The sequence below is a fragment of the Mesoplodon bidens genome, assembly GCF_964165515.1.
Source record: "Mesoplodon bidens genome assembly, chromosome: 15".
Classification (NCBI taxonomy): Eukaryota; Metazoa; Chordata; class Mammalia; order Artiodactyla; family Ziphiidae; genus Mesoplodon; species Mesoplodon bidens.
Genome location: NC_138171.1, coordinates 79,150,656 through 79,170,941, shown reverse-complemented (window position 1 = coordinate 79,170,941; position 20,286 = coordinate 79,150,656). Strand labels below are relative to the sequence as shown.

At 42.2% G+C, this 20,286-nt stretch overlaps 1 protein-coding gene across 1 annotated transcript in view; it reads right to left on the bottom strand.

The window, feature by feature from the left end:
- Positions 1-19,766, bottom strand: part of ISM1 (isthmin 1) — a 77,487-nt gene extending 57,721 nt beyond the window's left edge. Inside the window, exon 1 of the mRNA XM_081257870.1 lies at positions 19,498-19,766. Coding sequence (XP_081113996.1) covers positions 19,498-19,635 — 138 coding nt within the window. The 5' untranslated portion in view covers positions 19,636-19,766. The remainder of the gene's footprint in view (positions 1-19,497) is intronic.
- Positions 19,767-20,286: the final 520 nt, after the last annotated feature.

The window sequence follows — 20,286 nt, the reverse complement described above, 5'->3', positions numbered from 1 at the left end:
GACGGCCCCCCGAGGTCACTCCAGGCTGAACACGTGGGGTTTTGTGGAAGCCGAATTTTTCTTTTAAAGGGAGTCTGTGTAGTGTTCTGGCAGCTCCCGGCTCCAGGCAGCCCCCACTGCACTGGCAGGTTTCCACAGCGCTTCTTTTATACCCCATCCTAAGTGGCACGAAGAACCCCAACCCAAAGGAACAATGGACACACCCGGGAGCCCTCCGAGCAAAGTAAATTGAGTTAGTGGTTTGAGCAATCTTGGAGCAACCATTCAGAGGCTCAGGGAAAAGATGCGTCTCCTTAATTAGAGGGTAGCTCTTTGAAGCTGCGATTCTATCTCTTTGTCTTCCCCTGTGTTCACATCCCCGTCCTTCATTCACATGAGGAAGATGTGAATCATGGTCTTCCTGGCCCCGCGGCACACATGTCTCCCCTGACTCGGGGCCACATCATTCTGTAATTGAGTTTGCTGGGTCTGATCAGGCCCACTTCCCTTCTCTTATTCCCCTCCTTCCCCATTTCTGAACAAGTTTAAGGCCAAGAACATTGACGTTCATTTTGGGGTTATTGCAGATCCTAGCACGGGACAGAGAATACGCAGTGACAGAAGCCCTTTGGGGCCTGGGGACCACACTGGATGGCGCTTCAGGGTGGTGAGGCCAGCGGGGAGAACCTGGAACAAGAAAGCTGCCTGTGCAGGTGCCTTCCAGGGAGCCTGGCTCTCATCACTCCCACCTGAAGTTCAATATCACAGTCACTTTCTTGGGACTCCACGGCCTCTCCAAATACTTCCAATGTCTTCCAGTTGATGCTCATTCTCATTTATAGGTGAGACTGATCTCATTTCCTAGGTGTCTTTGGAATTGAGTATTTGGCCTCCATCAAAATCTCAGCAGGAAGATTGCAGCCATTCATATGGTTGGTGTGTCTTCCTGAACGTGCCAGCCAGGGGAGCAGAAAGCAAAGGTTCTGCCCAGTCATTAGCCTTTTTCCAGCAAAGTGTGGTGTGCTGAACTTTTCAAGAGTAATGGATTAAACAGAAGGGGAAGCTCCGAGCCAGGTTGACTTGGCCATTCTTTAAAAGGCTGTATCCTCCGAGGACGGATTCGCTGCTGTAATAAGTGATCACATATTGGAAGGTCCGTTCTGGATGGTTCCATTTGGGCTGGTAATGTTGATTGCAGATGCCTCAGTCTCCACCACCTGGAGAAAGACTCCAAGTCAAGCCAAAGACATCCTTTAAATTATAAGTCATTTTACTTGTATGCTTGGAGCTATTTTCCCTCTATATTTCCCTCTTAGGGAATAAGGTGCTTCATTTTCTGAGAGTCGTACAAACAGCTCCATTCCTTCCTCGCCCAGTTTTAGTATGTGTAAATGCTAACAACTCCCTGAGATTTCCACACCAGGGTGATATAAAGAAATGCTGTCCATGTAGATATTGGGGGACCGCATAGAACTGATTCAGGAGCTTAGTTTGGCCTCAGTCCTTAAAAAATGTTTACTCCATGAAGGATAACTTCAAATAACTTAATGAGTAATGGTACATGAACTTTGCCATTTTGCTCAAGTTGGGTGAGGTGGCCCTCTGATTTGAGGCAGATCCCCTCTCTTGAATGACTTTCCCAAGACCTTGCAGACCCTAGGGAAAGGCTTGGAGCATAAAAATATAACTCAATTAGTCAAAAAAGTCACCATATTGAATAGAAGGCTCTCAGACCAATGGTTAGACCTTCGGGAGTGTTTGGGCACATGTAACCACAGTGATGGAATGCCCATCTTGCAGTGCTCTCAAAGGTATTCTTTTTTAAAAAAATTTAAGTTACTGCCTCGCTTTATTGTACACGGTGTCCTATAAAAAAGATATATGTTCACAACTGAGCTTTGAAAGAGGACCGTGGGGCCAGTTCCATTTAAAGGGAGTGAAGTCAAGCAGTAAATTTGCTGGTCACTCTTTTCATACGGACTGTATCTTAGCCAGCAGTTGGTCTTTGATGTCATAACAATAGCCCTGGGCTACGGAGGCAGAGGAGGATGCCCCCTAACACTGAAACTAGTCCACACTCATTAAAATTGGGAGACCAGTCTGCGGGGTAGCACACATGAGGGAGCACAGGGAGTGGACTCCAGGCTACCGGGTGCCTTTCTCAGTGAAAAATGGCCATCTCTTCTCTACTATCTACCCTGCCTGCTGCATTCTTTGCTGTATTTTTAATTGAAGTATGATATACATATGGAAAAATGCACATATATAACCATACAGCTCAATGAGATTTCACAAACTGAACACACCTGTGTAACCAACACTCAGATCAAGAAACAGAACATCACCAGCACCCAGATGGCCCCCTTGTACTCCCTTCTAGTTACTTCCTTGGCAAGGAAGCTGGTGTCCTCTCTTCCAATAGCATAGATTAGCTTTTCCTGGTTATTCAACATAAACAGAATTATCCTGCATGTACTCTTTTGTGGCTGGCTTCTTCCACCCAACACTACATTTGTGAAGTTGTACATGTTGTGTGCAGTTGTTTGCTCTTTCCCAGTGTTTACACTTACTGCCTTACTATCCAGTCTACTGTTGATTGGCATTTTGGATGTTTCTAGTTTGGGGCTATTTTAACTAGCACTGTTATGAGCATTCTTTTTCCAGTTTTTAAGTCCACAGATGAATACATTTCTATTGGGTATATACCCAGGATTGGATTGCTGGGTCAGAGGGTATGTATATATTCTGTCTTACTCTGGAAAAACAATTTTCTAATGTGTTCATATCAGTTTATATTTGCTGTGGGTGCTCCACATTCTTGCCAGCATCTGGTGTCTTCAGTTTTGTTTTTGTTTTCAATTTGCCATTCTGGTGGGATAATATAGTGATTTCACATTTCTATCGGTCATATGGTATTAAAAGTTATTTTTTCTATTTTAGCGATCTACCCAGTCAGTGCTCAAATCTGTGACAATCACAAAATTAATAAGCTATTAAGAGCGTTGAAATGAGACTGGTCCCAACTCAACATTTGGGGAGCAAAGGGAGAAGAGAGAGAGTGTTATTGAACACATCCAAAGTATGAGACAAGTTCTGTCAGAACCAAAGCAAAAGAAAGGATAAAATTCACTGGGGCTACAGGGCAGTCAGAGACTTGGGAAGAATGACAGAGAAATATCTAGAACCAGAGTCGCCCGCAAGCTGATCCGATATTAGCAATGTAATGCCATAACCAGAAAAGGAAATATGATACTCCTCTCAACTATGGGAAACATTAAAAAAACCCTGACCACTTGTTCCTCAGAAGACCTTGAGGAAATAGACTTGGTGACACACTGAGGAAAGGGAAAATCTGATTAGTCACAAGGAAGAGATTCTCCTGGCCAGCAACCATAATTAGAAAGCAGAATATACAGCTCAGAGAGCTTGGGAAACTCCTGTCCCCAGGCATGCCCTGTTTCTCTTGTTATGTCTGGGAAAGGAAGGTAGGAAACGGTGCCCCTTCATCAGGGAAAGTGGTTGCAAGCTTCAATTGTTAAAGCTCAGTGGGTGATGAATAACATACTTGTGGCCATGGTTCCATCCCTACCATGGAACACATGATTCTTAAGCAGTAACACTGCACAAGAGAAACCATTCAGAAGGAAGATGGAAAGAGAGGGACGTGTGTATCTTGACTCAGAAACAACCTTTGGTGGAATCCAGTGCTGACAGAGCAACCCATGGCCTTTCTGGGTCTGATTTCTCAGAGGCAGGGTCCTTTGGGCCCCACCCTTCCCCTCGGCTCGACTTCAACCCAGTCAGGCTGAGCAGCTCCACAACACAGCCTTGGGCCATGGTTGGCTCCCACTGGAGATGTTCGCATGTCCATCCGGCATCCGCTTCCCGGGACGTGGACTTGGACGTGGCCACATGGTGGGCGGGGTGGGAAGAGGGGCTGTTTAACCAGGAGGCCAGCTCTTTCCCAGTCTCTTCTCCTTAGCTGTCCCTGCTCTTTCCTTTCCTTCTCCCACATGAGAGAAGAAGCCAGGAATAACCTTTTTAGAAGCATCGCTGATTGGCATGAGGCACCATGTGGGTCAGCACGTGGAGCCAGCCTGGACGGCATCCCTTCTGTGATATGTTTCCCTGCATAGGAGGTGCTCAGGACAATCAGTCATTAAACCTTGATTTCCTGACATTGCTCTGCCTCAGCTTCTTCAGCTGCAAACTGAGGACAATCTTCATTGGGCTATAATGAGAATGAAAGGTGCAAATACAGTTAAAGTTCTTACAGCAGTGCTTGGCACAGAACGAACGCTCAACGTTAGCTTTTGTAGCACCATCACCATCATTATCACCAGGTTTGAAGGTGAAGTTCATAAATCAGTAGAATTATCCCATTAGGATGTCTCTCTCTCTTTTTTTTTTTTTGCAGTACGCAGGCCTCTCACTGTTGTGGCCTCTCCCGTTGCGGAGCACAGGCTCCGGATGTGCAGGCTCAGCGGCCGTGGCTCACGGGCCTAGCCCCTCCGTGGCATGTGGGATCTTCGCGGACCGGGGCACGAACCCGTGTCCCCTGCATCGGCAGGAGGACTCTCAACCACTGTGCCACCAGGGAAGCCCAGGATGTCTCTTTTAATTTTCTTATTTTATTTTTTTAGGATGTCTATTTTCAGATAAGGAAAATGAAATGCAAAGAGTTGAAGTGACTTGTCCAAGGTTTCACTGCTCTGTAATACCAGCATCCATGAGTTAAACCATTCTTATTCACCAAGGATGGTCCTTACAACATAAACTCCCAGGGATATAACTTTCATTATCCCATTTTTCTGAATAGGACACAGAAGCCCAGAGAAGTGTGAGAATTTTGCCTAAGGGCACGCACATAAGAAGCAGATGTTGAGTTGAAACAAATCCAAATCCCATGCCTTTGGCCACTTTATTGGGCCTTGTGACTAGTTTTGGCTGATGGGATGCTAATAGGTGTGACCCAAGCAAAGGCTGGGGTGTGCTTGTCCATTGGGCTTGCCTCTGCCTTTCTGTGATTTTTCATCACTGTGAGAGAAATGCAGGACAGGTAGCCTGCTGGTTGCAGGAATCTGGGAGATGCACGGAAGAAACCCAGACCCAAACCTCAGCCTGAAACCCAGCCCGCCTAGATCTACTGAACCCCAGCCACCCATAGATCCACAAGTGTGAGAACATGTGTTTATTGTTACAGGCCACTGAGTTTTGGGATAGTTTGTTGTGACGCATAATTGGATAATAGCTAAATAATACCTGATCTGTACTGAGTGCTTTCTGGGACTTGTAACTTGCAAGAAAAGCATGCATCTCAACCAGTGCTTCTTAACCTGTGTATATGTTTCACCTGGGACCCTGATTAAATTGCATATCTTGATTCAGTTGTTCTGGGTGAGGCCTGAGATTCTTATTTTCTAACAAGTTCCCAGGAGATGCTGCCGCTGCTACTCCATGGACCACACCATGGGTGCAAGTGCGGAGAAGTCATCCCGAGCTTCTCACCTGTACCTGCGGGTCACGACTGCACCTGGTGAACTCGGGGCAGTGGATGAGCCACCTTAAGTGTAAGGGAAGGACAGTTCTTGCCCTCCAGTGAGAATCCTCTGTGGGTTTCTAATAATCATCACTCTCCTCCTGTCTAGTGTGGTCAGGGGGTCAGCTCATGTTAACATTTCTGCAGCCTGTTTCATGGGCTAAGGATTAGGAACACCTAATGAGATCTCCCCTTTGTAATTTTTGCCCCTCCTGGAACTTGAAGGTTCCCAGCAATAAACCTGGCTTCCAATTAATTTGGGCTCATAACCAATACCAGATTTCCAGCCCTTCCTTCAGCGTTTCATAATATATTACAGATTATACACCTATGTATTAGCTGTAGGAAGATATCATCCTGAGACTCAACTTCCAAATTCTCTGAAGTTTTCTAACAGTGTCTTTGGTTGTTGTAGATCCTAAACATGCTATGTGAGTACCTTTAAAAGATTGCCACAATTTTTAATAAGCTAAACATACAACCAGCCATTCTGCTCTTAAGTATTCACACAAAAGAAATGAAAGCATATATTCATGCATGGACTTATACCTGAACGTTGGTAGCGTCTTTATTTTAATAGGCCCAAGTTGGAAACAACCTAAATGTGTTTCATTGGGTGAATGGAAAAGTGTATTGTATGTGCATACAATGGAACAATAACTGGCAATAAAAGGATCAAACTCTTATGCATCAAACAACATGGATGAATCCCAAATTCATTATGGTGAGCAAAGGAGCTCACTGTACTGTACATTCTGTATGAGTCTACTTATATAAAACTCTAGGAAATGCAAAAACTGATCTATAATGACAGAAGGCAGATCAGTGGTAGAGATTTCTGGGGAATGAAGGAGAAATCCCCAAGGAGCACAAGGAAGCTTTTGGAGATGGTAGATTTATTCATCATCTTGATGGTAGTGATGGTTTCACAGGTGTCAACTCCTCAGACTATTCACTTTAAATATGCACAGTTCATTGTATATCAATTATACCTCAGTAAAGCTGTATTTAAAAAAATAGTAACACAACTGCTATTTTCCCCCTCATTGTCTCCCCATCGCTATCTCTAAGAGGTGGCTGGGAGCCAAGGCATGTGTTTTATTTGTTTCATTGGCTTTGGCACGAATACTCTCTCTGCATGCTGGTGGGAGTAAGATAACATCTGGGTGGCCTATGACATCATTTCTAGCCTCCCTGTATCCTTCATATAGGTTCTAGCCACACCTTGTTATTTTTAAAAATAGAGATGAGGTATCCAGTAGGAAGTAGCCTCTTGGATTCACAGTTGACCTTCTTTTTTCCAGGTCACTTCTGGTGCACATCTGGGGATCGGGTTGCCCCAAACTGTGAATCTGGCATCCCAGAGCCCCAAACTTGAAGCTGGAATTCTCCTATTCCATTGGCCCTGAAGCACTGTTCCTTTCAGGGGGCCCAGGGGTGTTGCTCTCTAATAGAGGTATATCAGCCACAGACAATGCTCTCTGTGAGATGACTTGGTTTACTAAAATGTGCATGGGTCAGGTCAACAGGAAGAAGGGGGAGTTAACCTACTGTTTTTACTTCTACTCAGTTTACAGAAACAACTTTCCAGTGACACATGCTGGTCTGTGCCTGGGGAGTTGATGCAAAGCTACATTTATCAAAGCACCCTGGCCTCTGCCTTTTTTAGGCATTAGAAGACAGTCCCACACATCATTGATGACTTCCCATTGTCGCTCATCCTCCCACTTAAAATAGCAAACAAGCACGGGACGAGGCTCTCAGGAGAAAAACAACAGTCATCTCTCTAAACACCAGCAATTCGTAGGCTTTCCCTAGGCCTGAGCTTTCCCATTCCTACAATTTTGGAATTCCTCTCTTCCCAGCTGCTCTGGGAGAAGATGGCATAACCTGATTCTGTTGCTGCTGCAGCACCTCCCTTTCTGAGGCTAACAGACTTCAGCTTTGTTAACAGTGACAAGAAGCAGCAGGTGCCTCATGGAAACTCCACCCTGTACCTTTCCTACGTCATCACTACCTAGAGAAATGGCCATGTTCCCATGGCAAATGTTTGAGTAGTGTTTTTTTTTTAGTTTGGGTTCTCCCAGAATCAAACCCTGGGACAAAGAGGACGTGGTATACTTGGGAGATGCCCCCAGGAAGCTCTGGTAGGAGAAAGGGAAAGAGGGTAGGGAAGGTAGAGAGCCATAAGTTTATGTTATCAAGCCAGTGACTAGAGTGGGCCATGAGTGCTTAATCCCAAGTGGAACACTGGGCACTAGCATGTTGACTTCATTTTATTCGCATTGTGCCCCATCCAACCTTTGCACTGATACACCACAGAAAGAAAAAAATTAAGCTTTATATCTTTTATGTTCAGGGCTTCTTATGAAGTTCTTATGGAAGAGGAGTACAGACAAAGTTTAAATGAAATGCAAAATGAGACTTTTTCAGTAACACACTCCGTTGCTATTTCTTTAACATCATTGCATACAATCCCAGGAATAAATGGACAACCCCATTCCCACTCCCTAAGTAATCTTCTGTCTTTGGGGGGATGAGTATAGACAGAGGGACACCCTTAGCTGTCACTGAAGAAAGGGGCTTCATCACCATCCTTTTCTTTATAAATCATAAAATCTTGAGCCAAGGATTGCAGAAGAAAGATGTTCTCAGATGAGAGAGAAATAAGAGGACCACAGAAACCATTAAAACATTGTAAAATAAGATCAGTGAAGACAAATTAAAAAACTGAGATAATCAAATCTGGAGAAGACAGAGGAACTATTAAATAATAATCTTCAAGTCCTGCATGAGATGTTTCTTGAAAAGTGAATGAATAGTGGGAAGAAAATAAGCAAACATGAAATTAAGATGTATCATAAAATATTTAAAGGACACATCAGAGAAAAAAAATGTTCTGTCATTGAAGGTTGTTAAAAAGTACTTGTACCGGTACTGGGTTGGCCAAAAAGTTTGCTCGGGTTTTTCCAAAAACCCAAATGAACTTTTTGGCCAAATCAATACAAGTGGGATTCTCTCCTTTGGAGGCTTTAAAACCACAATAGATTCTTCTTTACTGAATGGATAGCTCTCATGACTTCTGAGGGTGTCCCCAGGCCTCAAAAATCAATGCCTTTTAGAACATGGCTGGAAAAGAATGAATGAAGCAGCTGCACAAATAATAGAAATTTCTTCTGGTTTGTATAAGGAAAATAAAAGTAAAGAATAAAATTATAGTGTTTCTGGTCAAGGTAGCAGACTAAGCATTTTTGTTTACTTCTTTTCCTTCTCCAAATTCTGCTGAAAAGGGAGATGAAATATGAAAATAAATCCCCAACAGAAGTGGAAAGCTGAGAGGGGAACATCTACAGAAGAAGGAATGATTTCTGGTAGATATGAAACCAATGGTAACCAATTGAAAGTGAAACATTACAGAGCTGAGAAAGTGAGAGAAAGATCACCAAAAAAATGAGTTTCTTTAGAGGAATTCCCATAATAATATAAAGAACTGAGCCTGTGTCAGTTTCACTAGCAGGTATTTACTCACAAGAAATAAAAACCTATGTCCACAGAAAGGTTTGTACAAGAAAATTAACATGATCTTATTTATAATATCCAAACCATTAGAAACAACCCAAATGTCCATCAATGGGGAAATGGATAAATAAATTGTGGCATACTCATACAATAGAATACCACTCAACAATAAAGAAGAGAAATCTGCTGATGTATACAGCAATGTGAATGAATGTCAAAAATACTACATTAAGAAAAGGAAGCCCAGACACATACACATACACACACACACAAATGCACACAGTATGATTCTATCTACATGAAGATTTAGAAGAGGTAAACTAGTCCATGGTGATAGGAGTCAGAGACTGGTTGCCTGTGGGAGGAGTAAATTGCATACAAAGGTGCACTAGAAGACTTTCTGGGATGATAGAGATATTCTATATTCTAATTTTGGTGGTGCTACATAGGTATATATAATTGTGAAAAACTGGAACTGAATCTTTAAGATACATTCATTTTATTGTATGTAAATTATTCATAATTTAAAAACTTTTAAAAATGTAAAGAGAGAAAAAAGAAGAGGAGGAGAGGAGGGGGACGGTGAAGGAAGAGAAAAGAAGGGAAGAAAAGAGAAGAAGCTATAGAAGCTGGGTGAAAAGGATGAGGACAGGAAATTGATAAAGAGTGAAAAACCTAGCACTAGGGTGGCAAAAGCTGGAAGATTAAGCTAAGACATAAAACACATTATAAAAATGCAAAGAGATAAAACTACAAGAGAAAAAAATTGAGACATGTAAGACTGATAGATCTTGAAATCCCAATATTAGTATCAAAGTCTAATAGGAGTTCCAGAAGGAGAGGACAAGGATATTGGAAATAAGCAAAGAAATTACTGAAGAAATATTCTTAAGCTGAAGACAACCTTGAGGATTCAGATTGAAAGGGTCCACCAAGTGCTGAACAGGACTAACAACTAAAGCCTTAAATCTAAACACAAACAGATAAAATTTCTGAACATTGTGAATAAAGAGAAAAATCCTAAAGTCTTCCACTTAAAAAAAATCACCTGCAAAGAAATAGCATCAGACTTTTCAATGAAACATGAAACAGTGTAAAAAAAATGCATTATATCTTCAAAATTCTAAGGGGAAACAAGATAGAACATAGCCAACTGCCAAATTAGCATTTAAATGTGAGAAGCAAATAAAGATGTGCTTAAAAATTTAGGATCTCAGAGAGTTTATCCTTTGATAAAACCTTTCTGAGAGAACTTTTTGAGAATGTATTCCAGCAAAATAAAAGATGAGAATATGAGATTCCAGAAGCAGCAGCAGATAAATAAATAAATAAATAAATAATTCTTATAGTTAAGTCTAAATAATTATTGGGAGAATATACTACTGCTAAGAAATTGTTCCTAAGATAGATATAATGAAAAAGAATGAAAGAAAAAAGGAAGAAAAAAAGAAACAAAGAAGAAGGAGTGATCTAGCACTAAATGTTCAGATAATGTGATTAAAATTTGAGAGAGAGAGACAAAAGAAAAAAAAGCATGTTAGAATTTTGTTTGGGGGAGGTTTAGATTATAAATATTGACTGACTCTCAGCATTGATAGAAAAGTGTAAGTTCAAATCTGTTTGTTAAAATGTTAAGTTAGAGAAATAGAACAATTTCCAAACTTGAGGGGTAATGAGCAAAGTAAATAATATTTAAATACTTATTAAATGTTTAAGTGCCAAGTTCTAACAGAGCACTTACATGCATTCAGTGTTTTAATCCTTACAACAACACTGGGAAATAGTCTTTGTATACCTATTTTACAGATGAGGAAATTTAGACATAGGCTAACTCTCTTGCCAAAGTGAGAGATAATAAATTGGAAGGTGGGAGGCAAAATGAAGAAAATTGGAAATTTGAAAACACCAAATAAAATTGAAAATACACCTTCAAATCTATTAGTAATCACAATAAATATAAATGGGTTATATTCATTGACATGGCAAAAGAAAATTTGGCTATTGGTTATTAATAAGAGAGACAGGGGCTTCCCTGGTGGCGCAGTGGTTGAGAGTCTGCCTGCTGATGCAGGGGACACGGGTTCATGCCCCAGTCTGGGAAGATCCCACATGCTGCGGAGTGGCTGGGCCCGTGGGCCATGGCCACTGAGCCTGCACGTCTGGAGCCTGTGCTCCGCAACGGGAGAGGCCACAATAGTGACAGGCCCGTGTACCGCAAAAAAAAAAAAAAAAAAAAGAGAGACATTCAAACAAAAAAGGCAGAGAAAAGTTGAAAATAAATGTTGGTAAAAGACACATAATTAATGGCAAGAGAAAAAAATAAGCAGGAGATGCAAAATTACTATCAAACAAAAAAAGTGTTCAAGACAAATGTCAATAAAAAGATATATATAAAGGAATTTCACCTTGATAAAAATATAACCATCAAAAAAAAAGACATTTTACGTCCTAACACCATGGATTCTAAACAGGTAAAGCAAAAATTAAGGGGATAATAAGGAGAAACAAACAAATCCACAATGGTAGTGTCAGAATGCAATTAAATTTTTTGAGGAATCAGCAGATTAACTAAACAATAAATAAATGAAGATTTGAAGGGTTTTCATAATATAATTAACCACCTTGATCTGACAGGTCTTATAAAGAGATTTAAGACTGTACATCATAAACAATATGCAGTCATGAAATAGTTTCAAAATATGCTTGTATTACATACAAACTTTATACTGATAAAGTAAAAATCCCATAAAATGTATGATTTTCTGAGAAGATATAAATTATCAAAAATGACTAGAGAAAAGTTATAGTATCTGAATAGGCTATTGACCATGGAATAACATGGAACATTAATCAGAGATCTCAACCAAAGAGGTACCAAGCCCAAGACAGCTAAAATGAGTGAATTCTAACAATCTTATAAGAAACAGATAATTCTTATTATTTAAAGTGCAAAAGTGGAAAAAGAAGGGTTTTCAATTAATGCCATGGAACTATAATGATATCACTACTGAAATGGATACTGTTAGCTCTCATGTACACACCAAGAAAAATGTAAGCATATACTGCTAAGTATAGCTTTCCTGGATCCTGGAACTAACAAATTGGAGAATATAACAGAAAATAAAACAGAAAATTCACAATAGCAATCAAACCTAGAAAACAGCTTGTCAAAAGAAATGTGAAAAGATGAAGAAAATTCTAAAACTTTACTCAAGAAATAGATACCTTAACCATGTCCTTAATGAGAGGATTAAATATTATAAAATTCTCAATTCTTCTAAACTTACTCCCCCTAATATATATAGCAATTCCTATTAAAAGCTCAATGAATTTTTAAACAAAATAATTCTAAAGTCTGTTTGAAAGAAAACATTTTATAAAAATTTCTAAGAAAAAGAATGTTAATTACAGGGCATTTGCCCGATTAAAAAATACCGTGAAGCTACATGAAATAAAAGAGTGTGGTGTTTGTACATGAATAGAAAAATGAAGGTCAAGAAATAGACTAACATATATGTGAAAATTTTAATATGTGATAAAACTGGTATTTTGTACCAACAAATATACAATGGAGTATTTACCAAATATGATAGGAGAAGTGGCTACTCACTTGGACAAAAACCAAAGTTATATTTTTATCTTAAACCTAAAACTCACAAATAACTTGAAAGTAGATTGTAGTTCTAAACAACAACAACAACAAAAACACTATAAAACTGTTAGAACAAAATATATTTAAAGATTTTGACAATCCTTATTTGAGTAACCCTTTCTCAAGTAAGGCAAGAAAACAAAAAGTCATAATGGAAATGATTCAGATTTGATTATATTTAGAGTGGAAGGTTTGTGCATGGCCAAAAGTAGCATAAACAATGTTAAAAAATGAGTGAAAGATTGGTTCAACATTTGCAAATTATATGAGATAAAAGGTCAGTATGGTAGTTATTTTGCAAAGACAGCCACAATGACTCCTCCCATCCCTGAATACACACTCTTTTGCAATGTTATTTTGCTGGTTCTCCCATCAAGAGGAGTCTATTTCTGGTCCTCTAGAATCTGAGCTGACCAAGTGATATGTTTGGCCAGTAGAATGTGGCTGAAGTTGTACAAGTTCATCAAGAGGCCTTGCAATTTCTGCTTTACTCTCTTGCTGCTCTGAGTCCACCATGTAAAGACATGTGGAATAAATTCCTTGAGGATGAAGAGAGAGCATAGGTAACAGCCAGCACCAACCATCAAACATATGAGTGAGGCCCTTTTATTTTATTTTTTTAACATCTTTATTGGAGTATAATTGCTTTACAATGGTGTGTTAGTTTCTGCTTTATAACAAAGTGAATCAGCTATACATATACATATATCCCCATATCTCCTCTCTCTTGCATCTCCCTCTCCCCTCCCTATCCCACCCCTCTAGGTGGTCACACAGCACTGAGCTGATCTCCCTGTGCTATGTGGCTGCTTCCCACTAGCTATCTATTTTATATTTGGTAGTGTATATATGTCCATGCCACTCTCACTTCGTCCCAGCTTACCCTTCCCCTCCCCGTGTCCTCAAGTGCATTCTCTACGTCTGCGTCTTTATTCCTGTCTCGCCCCTAGGTTTGTCAGAACCATTGTTATTTTTAGATCCATACATATGTGTTAGCATACGGTATTTGTTTTTCTCTTTCTGACTTACTTCACTCTGTAGGACAGACTCTAGGTGCATCCACTTTACTACAAATAACTCAAGTTCATTCCTTTTTATGGCTGAGTAATATTCCATTTATATATGTGCCACATCTTCTTTATCCATTTATCTGTTGATGGACACTTAGGTTGCTTCCATGTCCTGGCTATTGTAAATAGAGCTTCGATGAACACCGTGGTACATGACTCTTTTTGAATTATGGTTTTCTCAGGGTATATGTCCAGTAGTGGGATTGCTGGGTCATATGGTAGTTCTATTTTTAGTTTTTTAAGGAACCTCCATACTGTTGTCCATAGTGGCTGTGTCAACTTACATTCCCACCAACAGTGCAGGAGGGTTCCCTTTTCTCCACACTCTCTCCAGCATTTATTGTTTGTAGATTTTTTGATGATGGCCATTCTGACTGGTGTGAGGTGATACCTCATTGTAGTTTTGATTTGTATTTCTCTAATGATTAGTAGTGTTGAGCATCCTTTCATGTGTTTGTTGGCAACCTGTATGTCTTCTTTGGAGAAATGTCTATTTAGGTCTTCTGCCCATTTTTGGATTGGGTTGTTTGTTTTTTTTTTGATATTGAGCTGCATGAGCTGCTTGTAAATTTTGGAGATTAACCCTTTGTCAGTTGCTTCATTTGCAAATATTTTCTCCCATTCTGAGGGTTGTCTTTTGGTCTTGTTTATGGTTTCCTTTGCTGTGCAAAAGCTTTTAAGTTTCATTAGGTCCCATTTGTGTATTTTTGTTTTTATTTCCATTTCTCTAGGGGGTGGTTCAAAAAGGATCTTGCTGTGATTTATGTCATAGAGTGTTCTGCCTATGTTTTCCTTTAAGAGTTTTATAGTGTCTGGAGTGAGGCCCTTTTAGACCATCTAGCCCATGTCAAACCAACAGAAAGCTATAGCCACATGAATAATCCTAAGCAAGATCAGCAGAAGAAGCACCCAGCTGAGCCCAGAGTAAACTGCTGACACACAAAGTCATGAGCAAATAAAATGTGATTGTTTTAAGCCACTGTGCTTTGGGATGGTTTGTTATATAGCAATAGCTAAGTGGGACAGTTATTCATAATTTGTAAAGAATACCTGAGATAAAAGTAGACAGCCTGCCTGGAAAATGGGCAAGGCAAGTCATGAAGTGAGAAACACAATGGCTGTTGACTTGTATCAGAGCGGAGGCATCTTGTTGATGAACTGGAACAAGAATTCCAGCCTCCCTGGGTCTGAATCCTGGCCCTGCCAACCATGGTTGTGTGGCCTTGGGCAAGTTACTCAAATCTCTCCAGGTCTCAATTTCATCATCTGTGAAATGGGTATATAAATACTATCTATCTCAAAGGGTCATTGTAAGGAAACTCAGTAGCATTAAGTACAAATAAATGTTGCTTTTGCTTTTACTGCTATTAATAGCTCAGATCAACTCGTGAGTCTGAATCAGTGAGTACAAGATGCTGAGCAGTTCTGTTGAAGGCAAGTAGAGGGATGAAGGAGAAATGTACTGATAAAGATGGTAGTTAGGAATTAGAGAACAAAGACATTTAGTTACATTTCAGAGTTTGGTTTGCTTTAATGTTATCGTAAAAATGATCAATGTGATGATTTCTAACACTTCCTTAAATCTCATTGTTTTAATGAGTTCTAGCTTTATTATGCAAAATCTGTAGAAATTCATGCTTCTGAATCTGAGATTTAGTAGAGAGACACTCATGTGAATTTCAAGTAAAAGAGATACTATTTTTATCATTATCATTATTCTTATCATTGCCTGTGGTTCTATATTTTGGGATATTCTGTCTTCCAGACTGCTTTTTTATTATATTTAATTGTTTTCTTACTATTATCAGTTAAAGACATATGAAAGAACTAAGCTGAGTATCTGATCTGATCAACATGACACCAGAGGAGATAAGATTTCATTCAAAAGTGAAAAAAGTTGATTTTTTTGTGCATTTTTATACAGCTGTTGCAGACCACTGTAAAATTTCTTATTAGATGTTTTAAAATACTGAAAACAGTACAAAGACTAACATCATTATTTATTATTCTTATGAGCCACATAACCACTGGAAATAGTGTGTTCAAAGCATTTTCCTACCACCTCATAACAGTATACCTAACAGTACAGGGACAGTCACTTACAGAGTCAAAAAACATATCTCCCACTATGTTGAAACTACCAAAAAAATCATGTTAGATCATGTTTATATATGTGTGTTTATGTATGTGTATATAATTTAGATAGATAGATAGATACATTCATATTTGACACAATGAGACTGTCAAGATGTGTTTGAAAATGTAGATTGTTAGGGACTTCCCTGGTGGTGCAGTGGTTAGAATCCGCCTGCCAACACAGGGGACACGGGTTTGAGCCCTGGTCTGGGAAGATCCCACATGCCGCCCAGCAACTAAGCCCGGGCTCCACAACTACTGAGCCTGAGCTCTCGAGCCTGCGAGCCACAGCTACTAAAGTCCGCTCACCTAGAGCTTGTGCGCCACAACAAGAGAAGCCACCGCAAATGAGAAGCCCCCGCTAGCCACAACTAGAGAAAGCCCGAGTACAGCAACGAAGACCCAATAGAGCCAAAAATAAAAATAAATAAATTAATAAATTAATTAAAAAAACCCCAAAAACCTAAGCCCTGGAAAAAAAAAAAAGAAAGAAAATGTAAATTGTTAAAAGACTTTTTCTCTTTTGTAGCCAGCAGGATGACTTTCTCAAGAACTTGGAATACAAATATTCTTCAAAGATTTTTACACTTATAAAATAACAACAACAAATTAAGCAGCTTCTGGCTCTGCAACTGTGGGAAAGTTACCCAACCTCAGTTTTTTCATTTGAAACAGGGATAACGATAATGCCTAATTCATGAGATTTTTGTGAGGATTTAAAAAGAAAATATATGAAAAGTGCTAAGAACAGTGTCTGACACATAAAAGGCACTTGACAAATCTTAGCTACTATTGTTATTCTTACTATTTTATTGGGTGCCCTCGATATGCCAGATCTTTAATAAAGGTGCATTCTCTTTTACATGTTCCCAAATATACTACAGTTTGGGAAAAGAAAGCTACCATTGTGTATTTCTGACTCCAACCTCATATTTCAGAGTATTTTAAGCAGAGATAACAACACAAATAATGTAATATAAGGATTGATGAACTTTCTGGTTACAAAGAATGATTTTAGCGGCTTAAGATACCCCAGAGGCAGCAAACTTAAGTTTAAATGTAGTTAGTTAAGATAGGTTATGACTTCCCTGGTGGCGCAGTGGTTAAGAATCCACCTGCCAATGCAGGGGACACGTGTTCAATCCCTGGTCCGGGAAAATCCCACATGTCATGGAGCAACTAAGCCCGGGTGCCACAACTACTGAGCCTGTGTTCTTGAGCCTGCGGGCCACAACTACTGAGCCTGAGCACCACAACTACTGAAGCCCATGCGCCTAGAGCCCATGCTCCACAACAAGAGAAGCCACCACAATGAGAATCCTATTCACTGCAACAAAGACCCAATGAAGCAGAAGAAAAAAAAAAAAGATAGGTTACACATGACCGGTAAACCGAAGGAATATGGTACCCACAGTTTTGTTTTCAAATACACCTGCTACTAGTTAATTCACATCCTGGGCCCTGAAAACGATAAACTAATAAATGTCTTTTGCAGACCTCCTCACTTGAAGGAATATATTCTCTCCATTTGAATCATAATATCTTTGGAGAGTCAGAGGGCCAAAGAAATAACTTTAGTCAGGAAGAATATACAACTTTTATAGTAACAAATTACAAAAGAGAGTAAAATTATGAACTAAACTGTTAAACTCATCATTCTGCCTGAATAAGTTCATTGAGTGGACAGGATAACCAAACACGATTACAAAACAAGCTGAAAGCTGATGGATTGGCAGCTACTTGGGACCCAAGATACTCCTAGGAGCGTTACTCTTTCTAAATGCCCCGTTTCTTCTGCCCTCTTGGGACAGTTCTTCAGCCACAGGCTCTTTTGAGAATTTAATCCACTTCCCCTTTGCAGTTGCCACTTCCACCAGCTGCTTCTCTCATCACCTTACCAGTCAAACGGAAAAGGCCAAGCCTAGGTTATTCTAATGATAGCAAACACCTCATAAAGGAAACTGCCAAATTTACTTTTCCATAGAACATCATTTTTACAGCTTTTCATGAGTCCACGAGGAAAGAAAGCATCATGTATAAAATGTGACTTCCAGAAATCTCGAAGATATTAGGAATTGTTCTTACAGTGTTAGAGTGGGTCAGTGTACAATCATCTACAGAATGGGGTGTCTTCAATTTCCCCAAAGGAATCCTGTCAGGCTGTCACTGTACCTGTTTGCCCACAGGAGAAGAGAAGAGGGCCTCATAAAGTTAGGACATTTTCAGAAATGTTCCCAATTTAAAAGAACTTTAGGCTCTGGGGTGCATACTTTTTCATTCCTGGTTTTGCGTTTGTGTGTAAGGATCACCTTGCTTTAGTCTATATAACATCCTGGCAGAGAGAAAACATGGTGTAACTAATCAAGAGTTTGGAATGTGTAAACCTTGCAAGTTTCTTAACGTCTGTAACCTCAGTTTTTGCATCTATCAGGGGAGGATATTAACAGCATAGTACATCATTAAATCGGTTAAGTTCTGTAAAGCACTTAAAACCAGCACGTGGTAAGCACTGTGCACGTGTTTAAGTGAATTCCTTCTCTCTACAACAGTAGAGTTTTCAGGCAACAAATTACATAAAGATGTGAGAAATGAACTAATAGGGGCAATGGTCTTAAAGCCCTTTGGGAACAATGAATAATGCTTATCTCGACATAAAGCGATTTAGAGGGGCTGGTTTGAGGAGGAGATTTTAGGAGAGAATTCCCGCTGCTTCCTGGGAAAATCCCTGCTGACTACTACCCACGCCCCAAGTTGACAGTTGTCACACTTCTGATAGAGCCAAGGAAAGCCGCTGCTTCCCAAGACAACGGCAGGAAATCCCTACCTGGACAATCCTTTATTTGGAAACCAGAGAATTCCTCTTGTGTCTGACGCCCACTACCCGCTCCCCAGTTGTGACCCCCTCCCCTGCCTTGGAGCTGCACAGATCATTAGAATTCCATTCCTAAGGAGACCTTCAACAGGGGCAGAACGCTGGAAGAAGTCTTTGCTGTAAGTTTAAAAGCCCCAGGTAACGCCGGGCCAAAGTACAACCGGTGGCTTGACTCCACGCCCTCTGCCCGGCTCGGGAGGTGTAAGGGAGGCATGGGGACCACGTGGGCGAACAGGGGATGTCTGGCCATTCTCTTCGGGAAATTATTTGCTGACCTTTGCGTAGCTTTCTGAGGGGGCAGATTCACTGGGGTTCTTCCTCCTAAACCCAGTTTGGGGATTTATCCTAAAGTCTCCTTCCGCTCCCTCTTCCTCCCAGAGTAACGTTACTCAGTCTCTAAAGGGTAACCAAAGAGTGGCAGAACCCTAGAGCAAACACAGACATACTCCACACTTCCTCCGCCCATCTCAAGCTAGCACCCTCAGGTACCTGGTGACAGACGACCTGGAGGAGCGTGCCTGCCAGACCTCCAAAGCGGTCCAGCCTCCAGGCACATACCCCGCTCGGCCTCAGCCGGAGATCCGTGGCCCCGGCAAAACTGCTGCCAAAACAGATGCTCTTCGGTGGGGCGGGGACCCGCCTCCTCGCTACCATCAGGTGCTAGCTAGGTCAGCCTCCCGCCACCCGGCTCCCCGCTGCCACGCGCGCCCCTCTCCGGCAGCGCACTCACCTGCAGCTGCGTCCGGCTGGCGTTGGCCGCGGCCGCGTCCGGCCCGTCGGCGTCTCCCGAACCGCGCAGCACCGTGATGTGCAGCGTGAGCAGCAGTAGCCCCAGCAGCAGCAGCAGCTCGGCCGCCAGGCGTACCATCCTCCTGAGGCGCGCGGCTTTAGGACCCGGCGCGGCGGGCGGCGGCGGCGGCGGGGGAGGAGGAGTCGGAGCCCGGGAGCCCGGCGGCGCGGCTCCCGCCTCGGCCCCCGCCGGGGCCCCGCTCCCCGAGCCCGCGGGGCTGGCCCTGGGCGCGGCGGGGCGCGCCGGGCTGGGGGAGCAGGAGCCGCCGCCGCCACCGCACCACGGCGGAGCCACGGCGGGGCCGGGGGCGTCCAAGCTGGCTGCGGAGCAAACCCCGGCGCTCCCCGGCGGCGGCGGCGGCGGTGGGGACGGCGGGACGCCAGGGGCCCGGGCCGGGCCGGGGACCACCCTGCGGGCAGGGGGCAGCGGGGGCGACGGCGGGGCGGGCGCAGCCGAGCCCCCGAGCGCACATGGGCGCCCCAGATGTGGCCGCGGCGCCGCAGCTGGAGCGGGAGCGGCCGCCAGAGGAGCGCGGGGAGGAGGAGGAGGAGGAGAAGGAGGAGGAGGAGGAGAAGGAGGAGGAGGAGGGCTTCAGTGGCGGCCCAGAGTTACCTCCACGCTTGGCTCCCCCGCCCTTGCCGCCCGGAGCCACTCACCCGACGAACCACCTCCCCTCCTCCCTGCGCTCCTTCGGGCCGCGGGCCGCGCCGCCCCGCCGCCGAGTCCTAG